Source organism: Corvus cornix, chromosome 1 (genome assembly GCF_000738735.6).
Source record: "Corvus cornix cornix isolate S_Up_H32 chromosome 1, ASM73873v5, whole genome shotgun sequence".
NCBI lineage: Eukaryota > Metazoa > Chordata > Aves > Passeriformes > Corvidae > Corvus > Corvus cornix.
In genome coordinates, this window is record NC_046332.1 from 77629518 (window position 1) to 77650170 (window position 20653).

The 20653-nt window shown below is 38.4% G+C and overlaps 1 protein-coding gene across 1 annotated transcript in view; it reads left to right on the forward strand.

Moving 5' to 3' along the window:
* RAP2A (RAP2A, member of RAS oncogene family) overlaps positions 1-15875 on the forward strand; it is a 31035-nt gene extending 15160 nt beyond the window's left edge. The window contains exon 2 of the mRNA XM_039558311.1: positions 11833-15875. Within this exon, the coding sequence (XP_039414245.1) occupies positions 11833-12070 (238 nt within the window). The 3' untranslated portion in view covers positions 12071-15875. The remainder of the gene's footprint in view (positions 1-11832) is intronic.
* The last annotated feature ends 4778 nt before the right edge of the window (positions 15876-20653 follow it).

Here is a 20653-nt window from a genome sequence, read left to right on the forward strand (position 1 = left end):
AAAACCATCTTAGTGTTCTTTTTATTCTAACATTGCAATTATTTATATCAGGCATATGCTAATTAGATAAATTGTTCTGTAAGATAAGGGCCACTGACTTTCTAAAGTCATGGCAGAATGCTTTTGCTTACCAAGTTGAAAACCAAATGTTCTGGTAGAAACTTGGCAGGAGTGAAGAGGCTTTCAGAGCATCTGCTCATGATACTAGTCAAGGCCTTGGATTTGTTCTTTGTTGGTAGAGGAGGGTCTGACTATGGTCAAAAGGATATTAAATCAGAATATTACTTCTGCAGTAAAAGAGAAAATGATAGCATTTATCCTGTTTTGTCCTGAATTGGTTCAATGTATCAGCGTGATGGTCACTTGCTTAGAGTTTCTGTAAAATAGTCCATCTTCTGAAAAATATCCAGAGTTGTACCCTAATTATACCATTGCAAGGAAGATCTGTCTCAACAGGGCATTTTTGCAAAGTTTTTTTATATGCACTGTAGGATGTTTTTATTAGCTTGAAGGACATTAAGCTGTGTTCTTCTTTAGTTTCTAGGGCAACGAAAGTCTATTCTTTGAACTAGACGCACAAAGTCTTTTCAGGCTATGCAGTATCATAAAAACTCTGGTATCTACCTGCCTTAGCTTCTACATGGAGACTGATGAGAGAGCAGAAGTTCAGGCCAGGTTGTTTGCCAATTAGCCCTATTATTTTTGTTTTACTTTTTCTTAAGTTTTAGTGACGTGTAGCTAGGTTCATTGCAAAAGGTCAAATTCTTTAAAAAGCAAGTAAATAAAAGCCTCTGTGGAACTGCAGTTTGTATCAGTATGTAATGCTCGATTCTGCATACTAGATCATGGCAGTCAGATTATCAGAGGTGAATTCTGTGACCTAGGCTTGCATTTGTTTTCAGAGGCTATACGTGGATAGTGCTGAAAGTCAGGAGCACAGATTTTTTTGGAGTAAAAGTATCTTACCTCAGCATGGAAGAACAACTGTTTCTTTCCCTGGGTTTCTGACTGGACAGGACAACACAGTCATTCCTGGACTCTAATCCTTTGGAAGCAAGTGATGCTACTAAGAAGGTTTTGAATTAATTGTTAGGCCTATTCTTGAAGACTGCAAAAGTGTAATTTTAATGAGCTAGAGAAAATCCTATTAGCATAGTTTAAACAAGTTTTGCAGTGGAATTTTTATCAGTGATTATAATTTGGTTAAAGTAATATAAGAGTGTGTTGGCTTTGAAGAGTGAACTAATACTTAGAGGACTATAGTCTTCTGGCCCTTTTAAAATGCATATGCATTTGACTATTTTTGCTATTTTTACTTTATGTATCCACTAAAAAGTTTTGCTTTTTATAGTTTAAATAAACAAGGATAAAGTGTTTGAAGTTGTCATTAACTTATGCTTGAGCTTTAGGTAATTCTGCAAAATCTGGTTAGTTCATTTTGCTTTCAGAATTCTAAGATATATGTCTATCTTGAGACCTGTAAGTATGATTATCACTTCCTCTACATAAATTAATAGCTATAAATATTTATATAACTTTGTCATTTGTTTCTCAGCCCATTTTCCATGTAAGAAAGCCTTATGCAACTCAGTTGTCCGTGTGTCTCATCTTCCTCCATTACCTGTCAGTAAGTTTTGAATTCTGCAGCGAAGTTAAACTAAATTAAACATTATTAGGACAAATTCCCAAAGAGATTGTGCAAGGCCTGTCCTTGGAAGTGTTCAAGACTGAGCTGTGCATGGCCCTGAGCAAGCTGGTTCAGATTTCCTGGCTAACCTTGCTCTGAGCAGGGGGTTGGACTGGAGACTTCCCAAGGTCCCTTCCTGCCCAGATCAACATCTGGAACAAATGAGAAATCTAAATAATGATTAAGTTCTGTCAGAATTGTTGGTGGGAAAGACACACTGTCACTGCTGTAGTTATGGAGGAAACGGGCACATGCTTAATCCTAATTGTGGACTGGAGAACGGTGAGTGGAAAAGTTGTAGGCAGAAGGAAGAACTAGAGCTTTAGACAGCAGCATTGATACTCTATAAGAAACTAGACCTACCACTGTACTCATAAATTACTTTACAGACTCTGTGCTTTATACAAAGTCTGGATGCTGTCTCAGCTTTTCCAAAAGGATTATTAAGAGTATTTTATTGCAAGGATTTTTCTTTAGGCCAGCTACAGGCGTAAACTTTGATACATCTGAGTTGGTACAAATCTGTTTAGTCACTTTCTTCTTCCTCCCTCACCTTTGTCAGTGCTTGCTTGTACAGGAAGTTGTACAGTATATTTTAAAATATTACAGTGGCTTAGATAAACATTTGCATATCAAGATATGCTTCTGACAGAAATTTCTGGTGACAAAGCATGTATTGATGGGTAACTGGTAATGCATTTTAGGGTCACTGTTGAGTTCTTTTGAACACAGCAATGTAATAACTTTAAGCTATAAAACAATTATAATCCATAGATTGTATGATGTGCAAGAGGCTCGCATTGCTTTTAATAGGTATCTGCATTTTTTATTGCCTTTGCAAAGGGACCTGTTTCAGTCCCACATCATCAGAATAGGCAGGCTTTATGACCTTGTAGAGTTTTGTACAGAGGTGCAAGGAGGAGGAGAAATCCCTCAATGTCAGCATATGTTTTAAGATATTGTGGGCCTTTGCAGTTTCTGCTCAGGCCGGTGGTGTTGAAGCGAGGTAACAGCCTTGACTTTGTCCCGAAAGCTGGTGTTCTTGCTTCAAGGCACACCTAATCCACTAGCTTTATTCTTTCTGCTGACAGATTTGATGTTGTCACGGAATCTGCCCTAACGTTCTAAATAATTGTAAAGAAATCCCAAAATGTTGTGGTGTTACATAACCTACTGCTGAGAATAGCTGGGATGCAGGGTGCTTTTTCACTTGAAGAGCAGGCAAAACTGCTACTGCATCCTTCAAGATGTTCAGATTGCCTCCATCACTAAGGATGGAAGGCCTCAGAAGTGTTTATGTGCCATAGGTAATAGAGATTAAAGCTGACAACTCTTTTCTTCAGATGGAGAGCAGAGGTACAGAGTTCATGGGACTTGCTAGAAATTGCACAGGAGGTCTGTAACAGGGTGTGAAACTGAACCCACATCTCTTAAATCATGTGTCAGCATTCCTCTTGCTTGATGCTTCATGTCTTTGCTGTAAGATATCAGTGGATAAAGTTCAATTGTAAGTGGCCATGTCTGAAAAAAATTGGTCATTTAGAAGCAATGGGGTTTTTTTGAGACTTCAGAATATAAAAAAAAGATAGGTGGTAGTCTCTTTAATTTTAGAATCTTCTATATGTTGCACATTTGGTAGGTACTGAAAGCCTTGACATATCCAGTCATGCTCATTGTATTGGAATAAACGTTAGTATATTAGCATGGATATGGCTTAAAAATATTCAAGGTAAGAAAACTAATGTGGTTATTAAGAATAATTTTCAATTATGGATGCAAAGCTTAAATATTGAAATGTGAGGCCTAATTTTCAAAATGTTGAGCCATTCCTACAGCTAGTAGCAGTAAATTAAAAAAAATTAGATGATCAGCTTTAATGTCTGGAAATTTTTTGAGCAAGAACTTTTTTGTATTTAAGGAACCATAACATGCCTCATAATCTGTTAGTATCTTGACAAGTAGACTTCTTTCAGTGTGAACTGAGTAGAGAGACAGGAGCTAGATGAAATTGGTGAGGCTGTGGGAATCTCAGATTTGTAGGACGTTCTGATTTTCTTGTTGATTTTAGAAACAAGAAAATTATTCACAATGGGAAAAGTCAGGTAAAACATTTGCCTTGTATTTACTTGTGGTTATTGCTTCTTTTTTTTATTAAGCTATACCAAGGAACAGAAAATTCCCATTCGAAAATTCCAGTGTTTCTGAGTTGCTAAGTGTGGCAAGCATTTCAGGATTTCAACAAGATGATGTTGATGCTCGTTTGTGTAAAATGAGAATTTTGATTGGCATAGAGAGGGAACTCAAGGATTAAAATCTTGTTTGGATATGCTCCTAGCAAACCTGCTGCTAAGCAGGTAGATTTTATATATCCCTTAGAGTCTTTCCAGTCTTGATAATAGACTTCAGTGTTAGCTATGAATTTTAATGATAGATGCTAGGGAGAAGTGTCCTTTTTAAGGTGAAAAATAACCTCTTGTCTGTGAAGGCTTTTGAGCATCTGAAACGGCAGTAGATGAGAACTGAAGCTACTTGTGTCTTTGGCTCCTTGTTATCATCCCCAGCAGTCAGAGTGCTGTTTTCCTTCACCTGTGCCAGAGCCTTACTTCGAGGGGAACAGACAGTGTCATGGGATGTAGTTTAAACATTCATGGAGTTCTGCAAGCTTAATGAGAAAATGTCTCCCTAACATCTTAATGATCAGGGACCTTTTTTTCAGGACTTACTTTAGTGACTAGCAAACCCTTAAGACATGTTGATAAGACATTTGAATTTTCAGATGTTCTTGACATTTTACCTTAAAAGCTGAAGGCAGAGCTGATGGAAGCTGTATCTGCAGTGACTTGCAGAAGCAGGCTGAAAACATGGAAGGAGTTTATTGTTATTCTGGTTCCCCTATGAAATCTTAGATGCGGAAAATCCTCTGTAGATGAGAATTTTTCGCTGAAGTGATCAGAAATGACCTGTAAAGATCTTTGGTGTCCTTCATACAGGGATGATGTGCATCATTCTGTTGCAGCAAGGGAATGTAGGTTTACCAGATGGCCTTTAAGTGTGTATTACGTTGTACCATCCGTGGTTCTTGTCCCTTGGAAGGTCTCAGCTGTAAGCTGCTTAGGAATAATGTGTGTAATAAGTGCTTTGGTTGAAAAGTGCTGATTGTACCTGTTGGGAAGCAGATATTTATAGTGCTTCTGTATATTGTGGTTGGTTGTTCTTTCTTGGGCTTTTGGTTGGAAGGGAACTATTTCCTCTTATTTCTTACAAGCACAGCACCAATGGTGAGCCAAACTGGCACTGGTTGAGACTTTTTCTAGACCTTGAAACCAAACTGGAAAGTGAAGCCAGCTAGAACACCCACAGAACTGAACCGGCTTTAAAGTATTTTATTTAAGCTGAGGTGGTTATTTCCAGAAAGTTTCATGTACAAGAACAGAGTTTTTGAAGCCTTTTCAAAAGTGATATGGCACAGTATTTATTATTCTAATATTATCCTCCCAAGCTGTTTTACAATTATTATTTAATTTGCTGTCCTATGAGTAAGTAGAATTATCATGACTTTATATACCTCAATCTATCCACCTGAAGAGTGTGTTTTCCCAAAGGCTATGTAAGGAGTTCATGTCAAAGCCTAGAATAAAGTGTTAGATCCCAGTCCTGCAATTAGGCCATACACTGTTCTTTATAGCAAACTAATTCATGACTCAGCCACCTAATTGCAGTGGGACTTCCAATAAATTCTTTAACATCTACTCATTTATAAAAATGATTTTAAGACCATTTTTTTAGTTGGGAGTTGTTGCTTAAGAAATTAAATCATTACACAATATAGCTTACAAAACTGAATATTAAATGCAATTAATTAGTAAACTGGAATGACTTGTTTGCATCAGAATCGTGGGAGTTTTACAGCTGTTCTGTATGCTTTTGCCTGAGAAGTTGTAATAATTTCCATTAGAGGGAAAAGTGCTCAAACTTTGCAGAAAACTGGCTTTGTTTAGGTTTGAGTATCTCTCTGACACATTTACAGGTATTGACACATCTTCATTGGTATATATTTGCAGAAGTCCATGGAAACATAACTCTGCACAATGAGCCCCTAATGGTTACAGTTTTTAAAGCTACCAAAATACAAAGAATAAGGGTTTGGAAAAAGTGAAATATCTCCTCTGAGTGTCTTAAGGTAGTAATAGCTTCAGAGATAGATAGATAGATAGATAGATAGATTTCCTGCTGCTTTGGTTCAAGAATTGGTAGCTTCAACAAAGGGTTAAGATGGTTTTCTCCTTGAAAATTCTGTGGTATTGCTTCCTTTCATCCTGATGTTTGAGAGGCTCAGAATCAGTCTGGGGAACACTCTGTGCCTTTTCTTATCCTCCATAGCTGATGTGAGTTTTAACTATCGAGGATTCTGCATTAAATATCCAAGTAATTATGTGAAAGGGATTAGAAAAAGTCTTGATAGTTACACTTGGAATATGTTCTTCCTCTAGATGGGGAAACTGCACGTTCAAGTTATGACAGATTTTACTGCAGGCAATCAAAGTTTGCAAGTTAGGTTATGAAAGGGTATTTAGTTACATTTAGTGTGAATTTGTAAATAACCTAATCGATTTAACTGTCGTTTCTGGTGCTTTATTTCATATGACCCAGAATTCTTTTGCTGTGTATTTTGGCAGGATTCATACCAGAAATTTTTTGTAAGTCTAAAATGAAGAATAATTATTGTTTACTGACTTTTTGATGTAATTTCCATCACTAATATCTTTATCCCTTAAATTAATTTCCTTTTTGAAATCTATCAAAAGTGCCAGAAATGCATTAAAAAAAAAAAGAGAGAAAGATGTGTAGAAGGTGATGAAGGTAATTTAGTACTGAAGAGTCCTTTTGATTATTAGTAATACTTACCATGTATAGATATCTTTTGTATTTCAGTGGTCCCAGTATTTATCATATAAAGCTGTAATCATGCATCTTTCCAGAAACTTCAACAGACTTAAACTTGTTATAAGAAATAGTCTTTAAGAGTACACAGTAATCTCTTGATTTGCTTTTATTACACAGAATTATTTGGTTTAAAATATTTGTGTCTGATATGAAGCTCAGGAAAAAATCCTGGAAAAGATACAACACTTCCAGAATGTGAAATTAGAAAACAGGAACCTGTTTGGACTTGTTAAGATCTTCTCTACTGACTAGTACAACTCACACACACAGAGTTTAGGGGTACTAGGCAATCTCTACCACTCTTTAAGGGAATCAAATCAGTTTATTAGCCTTGGTGTATGTTTGGTTTGTTCGTTTGTATTTTTTTAATTCTTGCTCTTTTAGTCTTCATTTTTATTATCTTTTCACTGCACATTGTCTTTGTTTTTATCTTTATCCAATGACGGCTCTAACCAGAAATCTGAGAAGTACCTTTTAAAAGACATTCAGATGTGAAGTCAGGTACTGCCCATGTTTTTCTCCTTCTGGGTATGATTGGAGGTGGAAAAACTGTGAGGTAAAAGTCTCTGAAGATTATTTTCATATCATTCATCTTGAAGCTTTCTAAATGTTTTAAGCTGTTATTCAAAGTTTACACAGTAATCTAAACAGATGCGTGTGCCATAAGATAAAATTTAGAAACTATTTATTGCCATGTGACGTGTAAGGCTGTGTGGTCAGTGGTGTATAACTGGTCTACATAAAACATTTGAAGTTTGTGTATTTATTGATTACATGTGGCTGTGGTGTCCATCCTCAGGAAAACTGAGGGACTTACTGTGGGCTATTGGTTCCAGGTGCTCATTAAAGATGGGTAACAGTGGGTTTTAGCACTGAATAGTTATCTAGGACTGGGAAATACATTCTGATTGTCTTTTATGGAGCAATGACTGTACCTTGTCAGAAGTGATATCCTGGATATGATGGCATTTTACTCTGCACCAGTGCCTTTCATAGGGCTGTAAATGACTGCAGTCATGTTATCTCTTCAAGAGTCGCTGCTGCTCAGTGTCTGTCATACTGGAGCTAAAGATAGTGAGATCATTAAAACAGGGTGAAGTGCCTTGTTCTTTAAACGTGTTCTGCAAACATGTGTAATTGGTCTTGCAAAAATTTGTTCCTGAAGAGGTCTTGAAAAGCCAAGCCTTCCCCTGCTATATTTGAGAGTTTTTCTTACAGGCTCTGCTATGATATTTGCCCTAGAATACATACTGTGCTGCACTGATACTGACAAAAGTGGCAGCAATTCTTATTTTCAGGTGGCCCTTGTGCTTTTCATTAGAAATGATCAGTGCTGCTCAAAGCTTTTCAGCTATATTGAGAAAATTGGATTTTCCTGCTCCTGAAATGAGGAGCAGAACTGTGCCACTTTCCCATTGCTAAGGGGACAGGCACGGGCAGATGGACTGCAGCAAAAGGCAGAACTTCTGCCCAGCTCCCACTGTGGACTGAGCTGCTCTCCCCGTGATGGGAGGAGCAGCCTGGATTCAGGACTTCAGTATAGGTGATGGGGTTTTAGCCTCTCTTGCTCTGCTAAAAGTATTTGTGAGTAGGTTAGATCCTACCAGAATCTTTTGGTAGGATTTGTGAATTCCTATGTTTGATATTTGTGGTTGTATGGAAGGGTTCTGCGTTGCTGCTTGGACGTTGCAAGGTGGCTCTTTTTGTTTGTTTGTTCATTTTTTTCCTTTGTAAAGCACCTGTTTTTCTCTTGGGCCACTGAAATTCAACAGGGTGAAAAGCCCATGAGGAAGAAATGTTCTTCTTCCCTTCGTATTTCATTACAATCATGTAATTCCCCCACATCTGAGAAATCTCCCTTCCCTTGGTGGGCCTGTGCTGCTGCACACCACCTCAGTAATGGGTGTGCAACATCTGGCTGGTCAAAGCTCTGAATATCAAGTGGGGTCTCCAAATCCAAGCAGAAGTTGCCTCCAGTGAGATCAGCAGCTGTAGTAAGGAGAGTATTGAGCCAGGGGTCTCCCCCATACTCATCATAAAAAAATTTGCCCAGGATACTAAGTGAGGCAGGAAATTCTGGCAGTGTTGGGGGGTAAAGGGTGCAGAGCTAGCTTGAACTTCAGAGCTTGTAGAGCTCGATTTAGTCAAGGGCTAGATTTTCCACACCAGAGCTCAAAAACTGGGAAGTGCAGTGCAGAGACCCTTAGGACTCTGAATGAAGACACACAGTTCATCATCCTCTTGGTACTTGGGGAATGTGATACACAGAAGTCTGGTCTAACTCCCCCTGCCCAGCTTGGGTCTGGCAAGACTGATAATGAGCCGGAGCTCATAAGCCCATACCAGAGCCAGTCTTCTGCTTGGTATCCATGGACTGTTTTTCCATTATTTGCTGTATTCTAGGTAGTAGACACTGAATTTTCTATGTAGAAAGACATAATTGTTTGTATATATTATAAACGAGCATAAGTATATATAAAAATCTAAAGTATATGTCACACAGAATATATATGTATTATATATATATAATGTATTTTCTCTGTAAACTTAACTACTCAAAATCTAGGTAGTACAGGTATGTAGTCTGCAAGACCAACTTTATTTTTTATAAGAAGACATAATGAGAGCTTTGCAGAAACACTTTCTTACACATTTCAGTATTGTAAAGTTATTGGTTATTGGATGAATCTGAATTGTAAGGTAAGACTATTGACTGTAGGATCTCATTTTAGGTGGTGAAGGTAGCTAGTGAATTGGGTAAATGCAACAGGGAAAGCAATACAGAAGTTTGCTTCTATCTGTTCCACCTAATAGTTGCTAGATGGCCCTGTGCAAATAAATTAAATTAAGCTTTTCACATCTTTTCTGTCAGCTCATCAGTTTTTTCTGTTCTTCAGTATGAAACGTCAGTGTTTCCACTGCTCAATTTCCAGGTGCTGAGTACTCATAGCATACAGACTCTCAGATACTTAGCTGCCCAGCTTTTCTAAGGTTCCTAAATCTTTTAAGCACTTGAATGTTTCAGAGGAACTGACTATAGCTGCAACAAGTGTGTATGTGTTTCCTCATGTGTTTCTCAACAAATTGGAGTGATCTCACAAAACTGAAAGGGGTGGTCTTGTGTTTTAATTCTGGCTCATATATTTCTTCACTGGGCATTTCTCAAGCACCTGCTTTGAATTTCTCAATTTTACCAGAGGGCAAGCCAGTGGGGAGTGAGAGGAAGTTCAGGGCCCTCAGATATCAAGAAATGCAGTGAAGGTGTACATGATTCCATTTCCACTGAAGGGTTTTTTTAATGCTGTATAGCAAACAGAACAGGACACATGCTTCTGAACAATAAAGATAAGACAGTAATTCAATATTTCTTTTTATCTGTTGAATGCCATCCATCTTATGTAATTAAAGACTATGCTGTCTTGTGTTTAAACTCAGGAGGACAGATTTCAAGATGCTTGTGTGTATTTTGGTACTTAATTAATGACAGCTTGCTCTTGCAGGAGTTCCAAGGGTATCATTGTGCTAAACACTGCATATCTACGGAGTAAGAAGTGGATTGTATCTCTTCAGATGGTAAATGAAGGCAGGATAAATGGTAAAAGTGAGGGGAATTGTCTACAATTATCGATGACAGCCCTAGACTATGGGCTAGTTAGCAAAGTTAGTTAGCTTCCCTTAGTTAGCAAAGAGGCATAACAAAGTTTAGAATTTCAGCTACATTTTACGTCATAGTTGGACAAATTTTTGATACTAGTCTGGTGATGTAAGAGTTGCTTATGTGGTTTGAGACATTATTGGCCTTTTATCCTTTCTGACTCTGGAGGAGCCTGCTGTCCCTGCTGCAGAGCCAGCAGGAGCACACAGGTTACCTTTTTCAGTGCAGAGCGGTGACAGACAGGGAAACAGGCTGTTTCCCTCAACCAGCTGAGGCAGGTGCACCAGCACTGCTCTGCTGCCTTGCTTGGCAGGAAGGGGAGACGGGTGGAAGGGATGAAGAAGGTGTAATAGGTGGCTTAAGGATGGTGTCATCTTCAGCTGCTGCAGGTGTCAGCTGCGTCTTTTGTCCACAGTCCAGCCTTACTCCAGTGATTTGACTCAAAGCAATGCTACTAAGATAATATGAAGGAGAAAATCAGGTTTAAGTTAAGAAGGTACCATCTTGCTTCTCTTAGGTCTGGTTTAAGTGCTAAAAGTCATAACTGGTTTTTCTCTCAGTCCTAGTTGCTTTCATGAGAAAACCTGAGTAAGAGTATTTTGGAAGTAGGCCCAGTGTTTTCTTCTCTCTTTTCTTTTCTATGGCAAATATGTAAATTTAAAACCTGATGGAACTTAGTTTCATGTCTGAAGAAAGGTATGAATGTGAGGATGGGGGGAAAAAAAAAAAGGCAGACATTTCAATTTTGTAAAAAATTTTGGCAAGGATCCCTTCACAGGGAGGTGCAAAGTAATAAATTCCTTCATAGTTATATGATCTGTTGTGCTGTCCAAGTTGATTATGACGCAGAACTGTGATAGTGTTGCCTGGAACTTAATTTTGATTTTTTATTTGTCTCTTCAACTTGTTTAAGTGGCATAATGATGCGAATGCTGCATGAGAGAGATACACATTTTGTATTACCTAGTACTTGTTTTTATATAGCAATACTTCTGTGTGTATGCAGTACTTGAAGTGGATTACATTTCCTAAAATAAGGAATTAATTTACTGGTCCTTTGGTTTTGTCTCATTTATTGCTATTCAGAGAGTTCTGTGTTTATTGACCAAAGGTAAATGTAGCCTGAAAGGGAGAGTGTTGCATCGTTATCCCAAGCAGGAGATACAAAATACCTTCAGGGAGAAGGAGGATGTAAAATGTTGAAGGGAGGGTTTGATGTCCATCCTGTTCTCACACATGGAGATTGCAAACAGAGAAAATAGTAATATATGCCTCATTTTTGTAGTGTGGAAGTTTTCCTGGAGGAAAGGGAAATTCAGAGGAGGAAGATTTTTGTAGAACTTTTAAAGCTCTGAGGGGAACAAGATGTGCAACAAATAGCTAGAATGTGAAATATGCATTTTTTCAAATGCGAAATTTTAAGATTATCCAAATGTCTCTTTCCTGTTGGGTCTGTACTGTTTGCAAATAGATTTTTTTTTTCTTTAAGAATGTTGCCATTTTTTAAAATATAATTATTGTTGTTGTTTTTGTTTTTAAACTGTAGGTATGAGAAGGTGCCAGTAATTCTGGTTGGTAATAAAGTGGACCTGGAAAGTGAGAGAGAAGTATCATTGAGTGAAGGCAGAGCCTTAGCTGAAGAATGGGGCTGCCCCTTTATGGAGACCTCTGCTAAAAGTAAAACAATGGTGGATGAGCTCTTTGCGGAAATTGTTAGACAAATGAACTATGCAGCACAGCCAGACAAAGATGACCCATGCTGTTCTGCATGTAATATACAATAGCATTAAAAATGACCTAACCTGGACTTAATTTGCAGAAATTTTGTAAGGTGGTAAAACTGTCTACTTCACTTCCTGGTTTGTGGGTCACTTGAAATACATCTGTAGTGAAGTAGCAACATTAACTCAGAGCTGAGCACTGAAAGTCAATCACTGACTCTGAATATAATTGGGTTAAATGACCACATCTCACCCGTTTTTTCCCTTTGAGCACCTGCAATTTTATGGCACAGTCAGTTGATCTACAGGGTCGTTCCAGTCGAACGTACGTGTGTTGTCATGTCAGACAGCAACAACAGCAACTATTTCCGAAGAGGACAGAATCCTTTTGGGAACGGGAGACGAAAGCAGTGGAGAGGGTGTCTCTGAAGACCATTCACAACGAGCATAAGCATGAAAAGGAGAGCCAAGTCTTTTGGTGTCTGATTACCACGCTTCAGAATGGGCACTATCACATGTGGCTGAGTTTGTTCAGTCAATTATGTTGATTTCACCAGAACTTCTGACAGTGTTGGAGGAAAAGGCTACCAGAGACCCATATAGTTTGGATTCTTTTCAAAATCAATGCTATTATTTCTACACTATCCCACATCTTGAAATAGAAAACATTGAATCAGTGTGTGTGAAATGAGAGGCAAGATCTGGAAACAAGTGACGGGTGAAGAAACAGTCTGGCATTGGAATGTTTTAAATCTTTCATTTTGCTGCTCAGAAATGGAGGATCACTTCAGGTTTTGGTCTACAAAAAGCCAAACAAACCCTCTGTTTACAAAGCAGGAAGCATCTTTATTTTCACTTTACTGAACCAGGAGGAAGCAACTGTGATGAAAAAAAAATTGCTGAGCCTTACTAACAAGGAACACTTTAATAGATTAACTAGTACCATCTTGTAAGGAAAATTAAGCCATGTTTCATCCATATGTTCCCTTCTGCAGAAACCTCGTGGGACAGTATGAACATCCTGCATTTTTAAGTTTGTTAAAGACAACAGTTTTTCTTGCCTTTAAGGGCTACATTCTCTGGTGTGATCCCGAACTAACCTTTGAAAATCCAGTTTGCTATTTGATAGCTTTAATGTTGAAAACTTAAATTGAATAACCACGTGAAATCATTTGGTTCAGAGGTGAAATAGTTATGGTTGTAAATCCTTAGGTGAGTGTGGAAATGGCTCTTTAATTGCCTGACACACTATTCAAAGGTTGCCCCAATTATTGGAGTGCTTAATGGTGGGAGCAAATATTTTATTTTGAAAGGATGCTCGAGCTCTGACTTGCTAGTTTCATAGCAGTGAAGTATTTATCATTTGCATGACTAATGGCACAGAAATACCTATCTCAAAGTCTTACAATCAAAGTATAGAAAAGTTTTCAATCGCAATGTTTAGATTTTAAATGCTGGAGAGATTGTCTTGAGCTGGATCTTTTATAGGTAAAATTGGCCATAAAAATACAGTCACTGAGCCTGTGGTCTAAATAACACCATGCGTTTATTAGTTTTTCAATCTTGTGCAGTAACAGTGTAGTTCCTTGTGTTTAAATGAGTGAAAATAGGGGTGCTGGGCTGTGTGTGTGTGTGTGTTGAGTGTGTATGTGTGTGTGTATATGGCCCTTAGAAATGCTGTAATTGGAGTTAGGTTCGAGAGTTTTGCCTCCATCTGCAGAACTTCCTAAAAGCGCTCTCATCTGCCACAGAGGACACTGGAGTAGAAAACACTTTGCAGATTTCCATACATAAATATCCTTAACATTTTGAATTATAGTTCACTGGATGATAACTAAAGGAAATCATATTCACAGAAGAGAACTGGCCAACTCTGCCCTTAATCTTTCAAGACCTTTCCACAACCAGTGTGACAGAGGGCATTAGAAGTCAAGGAACATTAAGCCTTACTAGAACGTAAATGTAGCCCATTTCCCATCTACCTTGCAGAGCTTTCGTTACTGTACTTTGTTCTCTTAGGGAGATAGGCACACTGTTTATTTCTGGCATCTGAATGCCCATTTTGGGTGCTCTGAATCGCCCCCCTAGAGGCACCTACCTCTTTCCATTGACTATATAGCAAACTTAGGCTTTTAACTTTAGTCCTCCAAGTCACACAACTCACATGCCTAAACTAGATGGTATGAATGTTCTCTTACCACCCCCTGCCTGCCCATTGTATCAGCTGCCATGCTTAAGCAAGATGTGAGATGTTGGATTAATGATATTTCAGGGTTTCAGATATCTAGATTGGGAAATGGTTTATCAAGCAGCACAATCCATCCGTAAAACAGCTTGTCAGTGTGAGATCCACTGCACAAGCTCTCGAAAAAAACCACAAACAAAAAACAAAGCCCAGAAAACAAACCAAAGCCAAATTTCAAACTGAGTTGGAAGTACATGTTATGTGAGGTTATTTACAGAGATGTTAAAAATCTTACCTCACAGATTGTTCATCAACCAGGAAAATGGCTTGAAGTAGAGTATGAACAGCCTAACATGAAATTCATAATGTAAAGCAGATGGGCTTTAAATATAGGAAAAATTGCACAGTAAATTTTTAACAGAAAATATTGAAGAAAGTATCTCCCAGTTTGGTTTCTTCATTACACTCTTACATTTTCAAAAGCATAGGCCATATGAAAGCTACCATGCAACTTGGCTGGGGGGGCAAAGCGTAAGTGTTGTTTTTCATTGTATAGTTCTGAGGAAGTAGTTATGCACTATTTGTATTTCCACTAATATGAAGATAGTGGAGCTTGAATCAATGACAGTTGCACTCGACAGATTTTTCAAGTTACAGGGGTAGCCAAAAGGGAGGTAGGTGAGCCACATGGCGGCTGCATGGCCACCCTGCAGGAGTCACTGCTCTTGGGTCACTGTTTCATTTTTGCCCTGATAGGATTACCAATTATAGTATTTGAAAGTTTCTTATAACATGCCTTAAAAAATTATTATTTGTTCCAAAGACCCACTTTTCCTTTGGCTGTTCTTGTAGAGCTTTGTACTTTTCTACAAAGACAGCATTTCTCCAGTTTTGTTGGTTTTTTTAAAAAAAAAGTTGCAACTTTTATTCTTTTAAGCTGTGATAGTGAGAGCAACTGTTTCCTCTTTCCCTTAAAAATACACACAAAAACCATTCAAGTAAACAGAATCAGATCAAGAGTATTAAATATAACTTGCATTGAATTTTGTTTGGGTTTTTTCTGTTGTGTCTGTCCCCCTGCTCACTCCTTCAGAGCGTCAAAAAAATAAAATTGATGACATTTTCTGTTCTGATTCTAGCCTCTCCCTAACCCCAGTGCTACAGTTGCCATTACTTTTCTGTGGGAAAACTACTGGTATTTGCTTTCCTGTATAGAATGTTGCCTAAAGATGTCAGCCATTTGGTTGGGGGGTTTTGTGCATGTTTGTTTTTAATTTTTTATTTTTTTTACCAGTGTTGTGTCAAAGCACTGGTTAGGCTTTAATTGTGAAACTCCGCAACAAAAGCAAATGTTTGACAACTGCAGGAGGCTTTTATCTGCATTGTTGTGCATCTGTTAATTCTTGATCAGGGTTTGAAGAAAGACTGAAGTGGGTTCTGGAGTCAGACTTAACGCTGTTGATTTGGAGTTTCCTATGGGTGAATTAATGTATTTCACAGTTAATTGTTGAGCTCTAATACAACTGGCAACTTAAAATGGGGCAACAGTTTGTTTTGTAACAATGTCAGTTGTTTAAACCTTGATGTTTCAAATAAAACAAGAATTGTACATAGAACTCAATGCAAACTCAGCAGTTGTATTTGGAGTTAAATTATTTTAACAAATAAATTTATTTAATGAAATCTTCTTGCATTTTCTTTATTGTCCATTTTGATTTGATCAAAAAGTTCATCCAGAGCTGATGAGGGTGCCCAGTAATTTGAAACAACACTGTCAACTATATTCAGTTCAACTAAGTATTTCCTGCCAAAATGCTCTTCTGGTCCAAATTAAATAGCAATAAGTAAAAATCAAATCTAATTGATTTTGTATGGATGAATGGATGTTGTGATTTAAGTTATGAGCTTGATAAAGAACATTAGCAATGCAGGGGCTTCTTTTGTTCACTTTTCTTAGTGGGATATATACTGACAACAATCAGCAATACTCAGTATTTGATAAGATACAGCTCTTCCTATGGCAAGAGTATAATGCTTATTGTAAATATATAATAAAATGTTCCATATATAAAAAAATAAAATTACCAAATAAAAATTTGGTCAATATATGATATAGTTAATATGCAGAACTATAGCACTGCAAAGGGTTAAAGAAGGATTGTTTGTTATATCAGCTGTTCAATTGATGAGTGTTTTGAAGGCTTTCAGCGCCACACAAAAGGAGTTAGTGTTAGAAAGAACTTCAAATACAATTAGTGTTGCAGAGATTTATAAATGAACAGTTGAGCTAATGCTAACAGGATTATTCTAGCTAATTGGCACTGATCAGCAGTTACATTTTAGTCATGCCAGTATCGCTAAAATACCCTATTTTCACTAATGATGGGTGCTTGGTAGTCTCTTGTTTTCATGTCATGCATGCCTTAAGGAGCAAGAAGCCTGAGGCTGGCACATCTTAAAAGCTTTTAGTTCTGTGGATCATATAGAAGGCTGATACATGCTGCTAATTTCATGTTTTTGATTTGCCCATTCATTCTGTAAATCAGTCCCAGGGAAACTTTTGCTAATGGGTTCTTCCAGTCCCATTAGCTTAGTAATATCCTTTTGTTTTGCCCAAGAAGATACCTATAGAGGGACAAAGGAATTCATTGGGCTGTTCTGAACAGTTAAAAAATGCCGATGTGTGACATGCTCTTTTCAAATAACTGAACAGCTAGAAAACTTAAGAGTTTTTCACTCCTAGCAAATGCTTTCTCTGTCTCTCTGCACCCTTCCCTCCCCTCGTTTTTTTTCTTTATAGCTACCACTGAAAGTTTTTTGCTCGGTAAAATATTTTGGTTAGATGTAATACCTTGTTATCAATCTTCCACAGGTATCAGTCTAACTGGATCACCAACCTTTGCTCATTACTTTTGTTGCTTGACCAAGGAATCACTGGACTACATCTTCTATCCCAAGTTACCTTCAGCAGTATCGTGTCCTTGCTGTTTACCTTGTGCTTTTTTCTCTATCAAACGACACCTATTTTTCTGAGTACAGGAGGAATGTTTCTGAAATTGCTGACAAATGTGTTTATTGCTCCGTCTGGCCCATAGCAGTGTACTCAATCTGTAGTCATGTCTCCCTTTGGCAGGCACCATCTTGGTCATTCTCATTTAAGAAAGAAATTTCCAGCTTCCAATGACTCTGTTTGAATGCACTAGTGCCCTACTCATTTATCTTAAACATAATTCCTGTTTTGCCATAAAACCTGCAGAAAGAACTTTTCTTGTGTTTTTGGGCTAATTGCAGTCAACGGAATTTGCAGACATTTGGAACTGCAGGTTTCTTTCCTTCATAGGGAGGTCAGTTAATACATCTGAATTTTGACTTCAGTTGTTTAGGGCTTTGTCTGATGGTCAACACATGTTTTTATTCTCACGTTGGAAGTAAAAAGTTCTGAGTTAAGAGTCATAGGCTCATAGAATGATTCAGATAGAAAGGGATGTTTAAAGTTCATCTAGTTCCAACCCCTGTGCCATGGGCAGGGATGCCTTCCACTAGACCAGATTGCTCAAAGCCTGGCCTTGAACACTTCCAGGGCTGGGGCATTAAGAGTTTCCCTGGGCAACCCGTTCCAGTGCCTCACCACCCTCACAGTGAAAAAATTTCTTCCTTAGAATCTAAACCTGCCCTGTTTCAGTTTGAAGCGGTTCCCCCTTGTCCTGTCAGTACAGGCTCTTGTCAAAGGTCCCTCTCCAGCTCTTTTGCAAGCCCCTTTTTGGTGCTGGAAGACTGCCAGAAGGCTCCCTGGAGCCTTCTCCAGGCTGTGGTTTGCATTTACAGGCTGGATTGCAAGTGGGTGGAAGAAAAAGCCGTGTTGATGTGAGCCAGGCACTGCGCGATACTGGAACTGCTAACGGCACATCTTCATCCCACTCTGCTGGAACAGTTCTTCTGTGTACTTTCAAGTGCACGCTTTTTGGTCTGACTGGAATATGAAATAGTCTGTGGGGCACTGAGAATTTATTTCAAATTCTTCACAGTGCAGTGACCACATATGTAGATAACTGGATAACAGACCTGGCTGCTCTTAGGAGTGTTTGCAAGGCCAGACAGCCACATAGGAGTCTCACTGAAAAATGGAAAAGTGAGCTGGTTAGCTGGCAGAAGTGGAGGAGAATGGGGGTGGATCTAGGTTAAAGCGGTGAAAATATAAACCTGAAAGACTGCTGAAGAAAAATATGTAGGTAGACTGAGTGTTACGTTGAATGGTAGAAATACGAGTATTAAGAGTATGCCTGCACAAAAGTGCTTATTAGGTAGATCAGAGAACTAGATTTGAAGTGTAGCCTTCTACAAGATATTTTCACTGAAATAAGTATAAAGCTGCTTCTTGAGATGTTGTATGAAAGATTCTGGGTTTTTTTCTTGCTTTAGAATCATTGTACAATTTAATAAGCAAAAGACATTAGCCTTAAACATCATCCCCAAATACTTGAGACGTGGCACCTTAGCTTTCTAGTTGTACAACACAGCTTAGGAAAACAAAACATGTTTTCATCCTACAGCCAAGAATATACTCTAGATCACAGCTCTTTTGGTTATTACATAGGCTTCTTTTTGCTATTCACCCTTTGTTCTTGCAGATGGAACAATCAAACTGAATAGAGGTTGCCTGGCACTTTCCAGTATGAGACAAGGTGATCTTTTTTTTTTGCTGCTTTCCAAACTAATTAGTAAAGCTCCATTTTTTCAGGATGATTTCTCTGTCCCAGATTTGGGGGTGGTTGGTTGTTCTCTCTTTTTTAATGGTTCAGCTGTTTCTCAGGATAAAACAATGGGAAATGCACCATTCCCCATGTGCTAAATTCTTGAAAACATTCTGTCAAAACCTGGCACCATTCTGGTTTGAACCACTTGGAAATTGCCCAAAACCCCACAGTATTGGTACATGGGTCTAAATTTGGCCAAATTATAAGCCTCTGAAAAAATAGTTTGCCCACTATGAGGAGGGATAAAAGTCTGCATCCAGACTCTTCAGTTGGATTGGATATGCCTTCTGCTCTTTGTATTTCATGTATAGTAACTGCTGGGTGCAAGTTGCAGTCCTTGTCTGTACACGCTGGCTGAGAGCTGAGAAATAGAGTGGGAAAGAGTAGGATCAGACTTCAGCAGGGAGGATTTCCAACTGTAGATCTTAGTGTTTCTTGTTTAAGGAATAGAAATCAGCTTTGCTGGCAGTGATGTCATCTAGGAGCAGATTCAGAGGCAGACTTCATTAACACCAGCAGTGGAGGATTGGTCTGAACACAGGAACCTCATAACCTGCCCAATGGCATGTGACCAACACAGGGACACAAGAAAAACTTTCCAAAAGTGCTAGTGTGATTTTGCCTAAAAGTCCTTACCTAAGTAACGCAATAGTAAGTTAACCTTTATAGTATTTGCTGTGTGAGATTTTAAATACAGGAATACAAATAATTGATTAACGCAAAGAAGGTGAGATTCTGCAAAGCAAAATACGTGATATGTAAGTGTCCTGTTGATAGAGAGTAAATGGATGAGGACACTCAATGCTATGTGAATTCAGGTGCTTCTCAAATTCTCCATGAAGCCTCAATACTTGTAACAGGTGCTGCTCTAACAGGGCAGGATTCCTTCTAGGCCTGTGTATTTCTCTAACTGGTTTTTAGGTAAAGTTTTTTTCCTGTGTGGTTCTATTGAAAAATGTTTTGGGAGAAGACAACACTTAAAGTCAGATGCAGTATTGATATAACATTTATCTTTGTGTTTTAAGATGGAAGGAGAACACCAAAGACTTCTAGTTCAGCCTAATATTTTGGGTAGAGATACACTGTGAAGATTTGAGAAGTATTCGTAAGAGTTGGCACCTCTTTATTAGGGGAACTCAATCAATCCTTCTTGATAAAGGTGCTATTTGTGGTTATTTCTAGAAATGTACCTATTCAAGCAGTCAGAGATCACGAAGAGTGGGTGGGCACTTAGAGCATGTTGTCTACTTGTTCCCCTTTTCAACCAGGGGATGCTGTGCGTGACATGCATGATAGTTTACTGAGATAATTCCTAATCCCTGCATTTAAAGTTAACCCATCAGGTTGATATCCTTAATCCAGCAGGACAACATCCACCTGCAAACAAGCTCTCTGTGATGACTGTGAGGAGAGGCTCTCATCTCTGCATCAGATCTAAAGTAAAATGCTCATTTTCCTTGCCATTTTTCATGGCTAGAGGAAATCTGAAGAGCCATAAACATTGCTTTCTCCCGATTAGGTGAGGTATCCCCAGTTTCAGAGCTCTTTGGTTTGTCCAGAAACATACACTGGTAAAAAACTGTCAGTATGGAGGAAGGATAGTGACAGGGAAGATACACTGCTCATAAAGGTACATGGCTCTTCACTCCAGGCAAGTCACCTCTGCCATGGGGTGAACATCATGTTTTCATGTTCATCTTTTTTCTA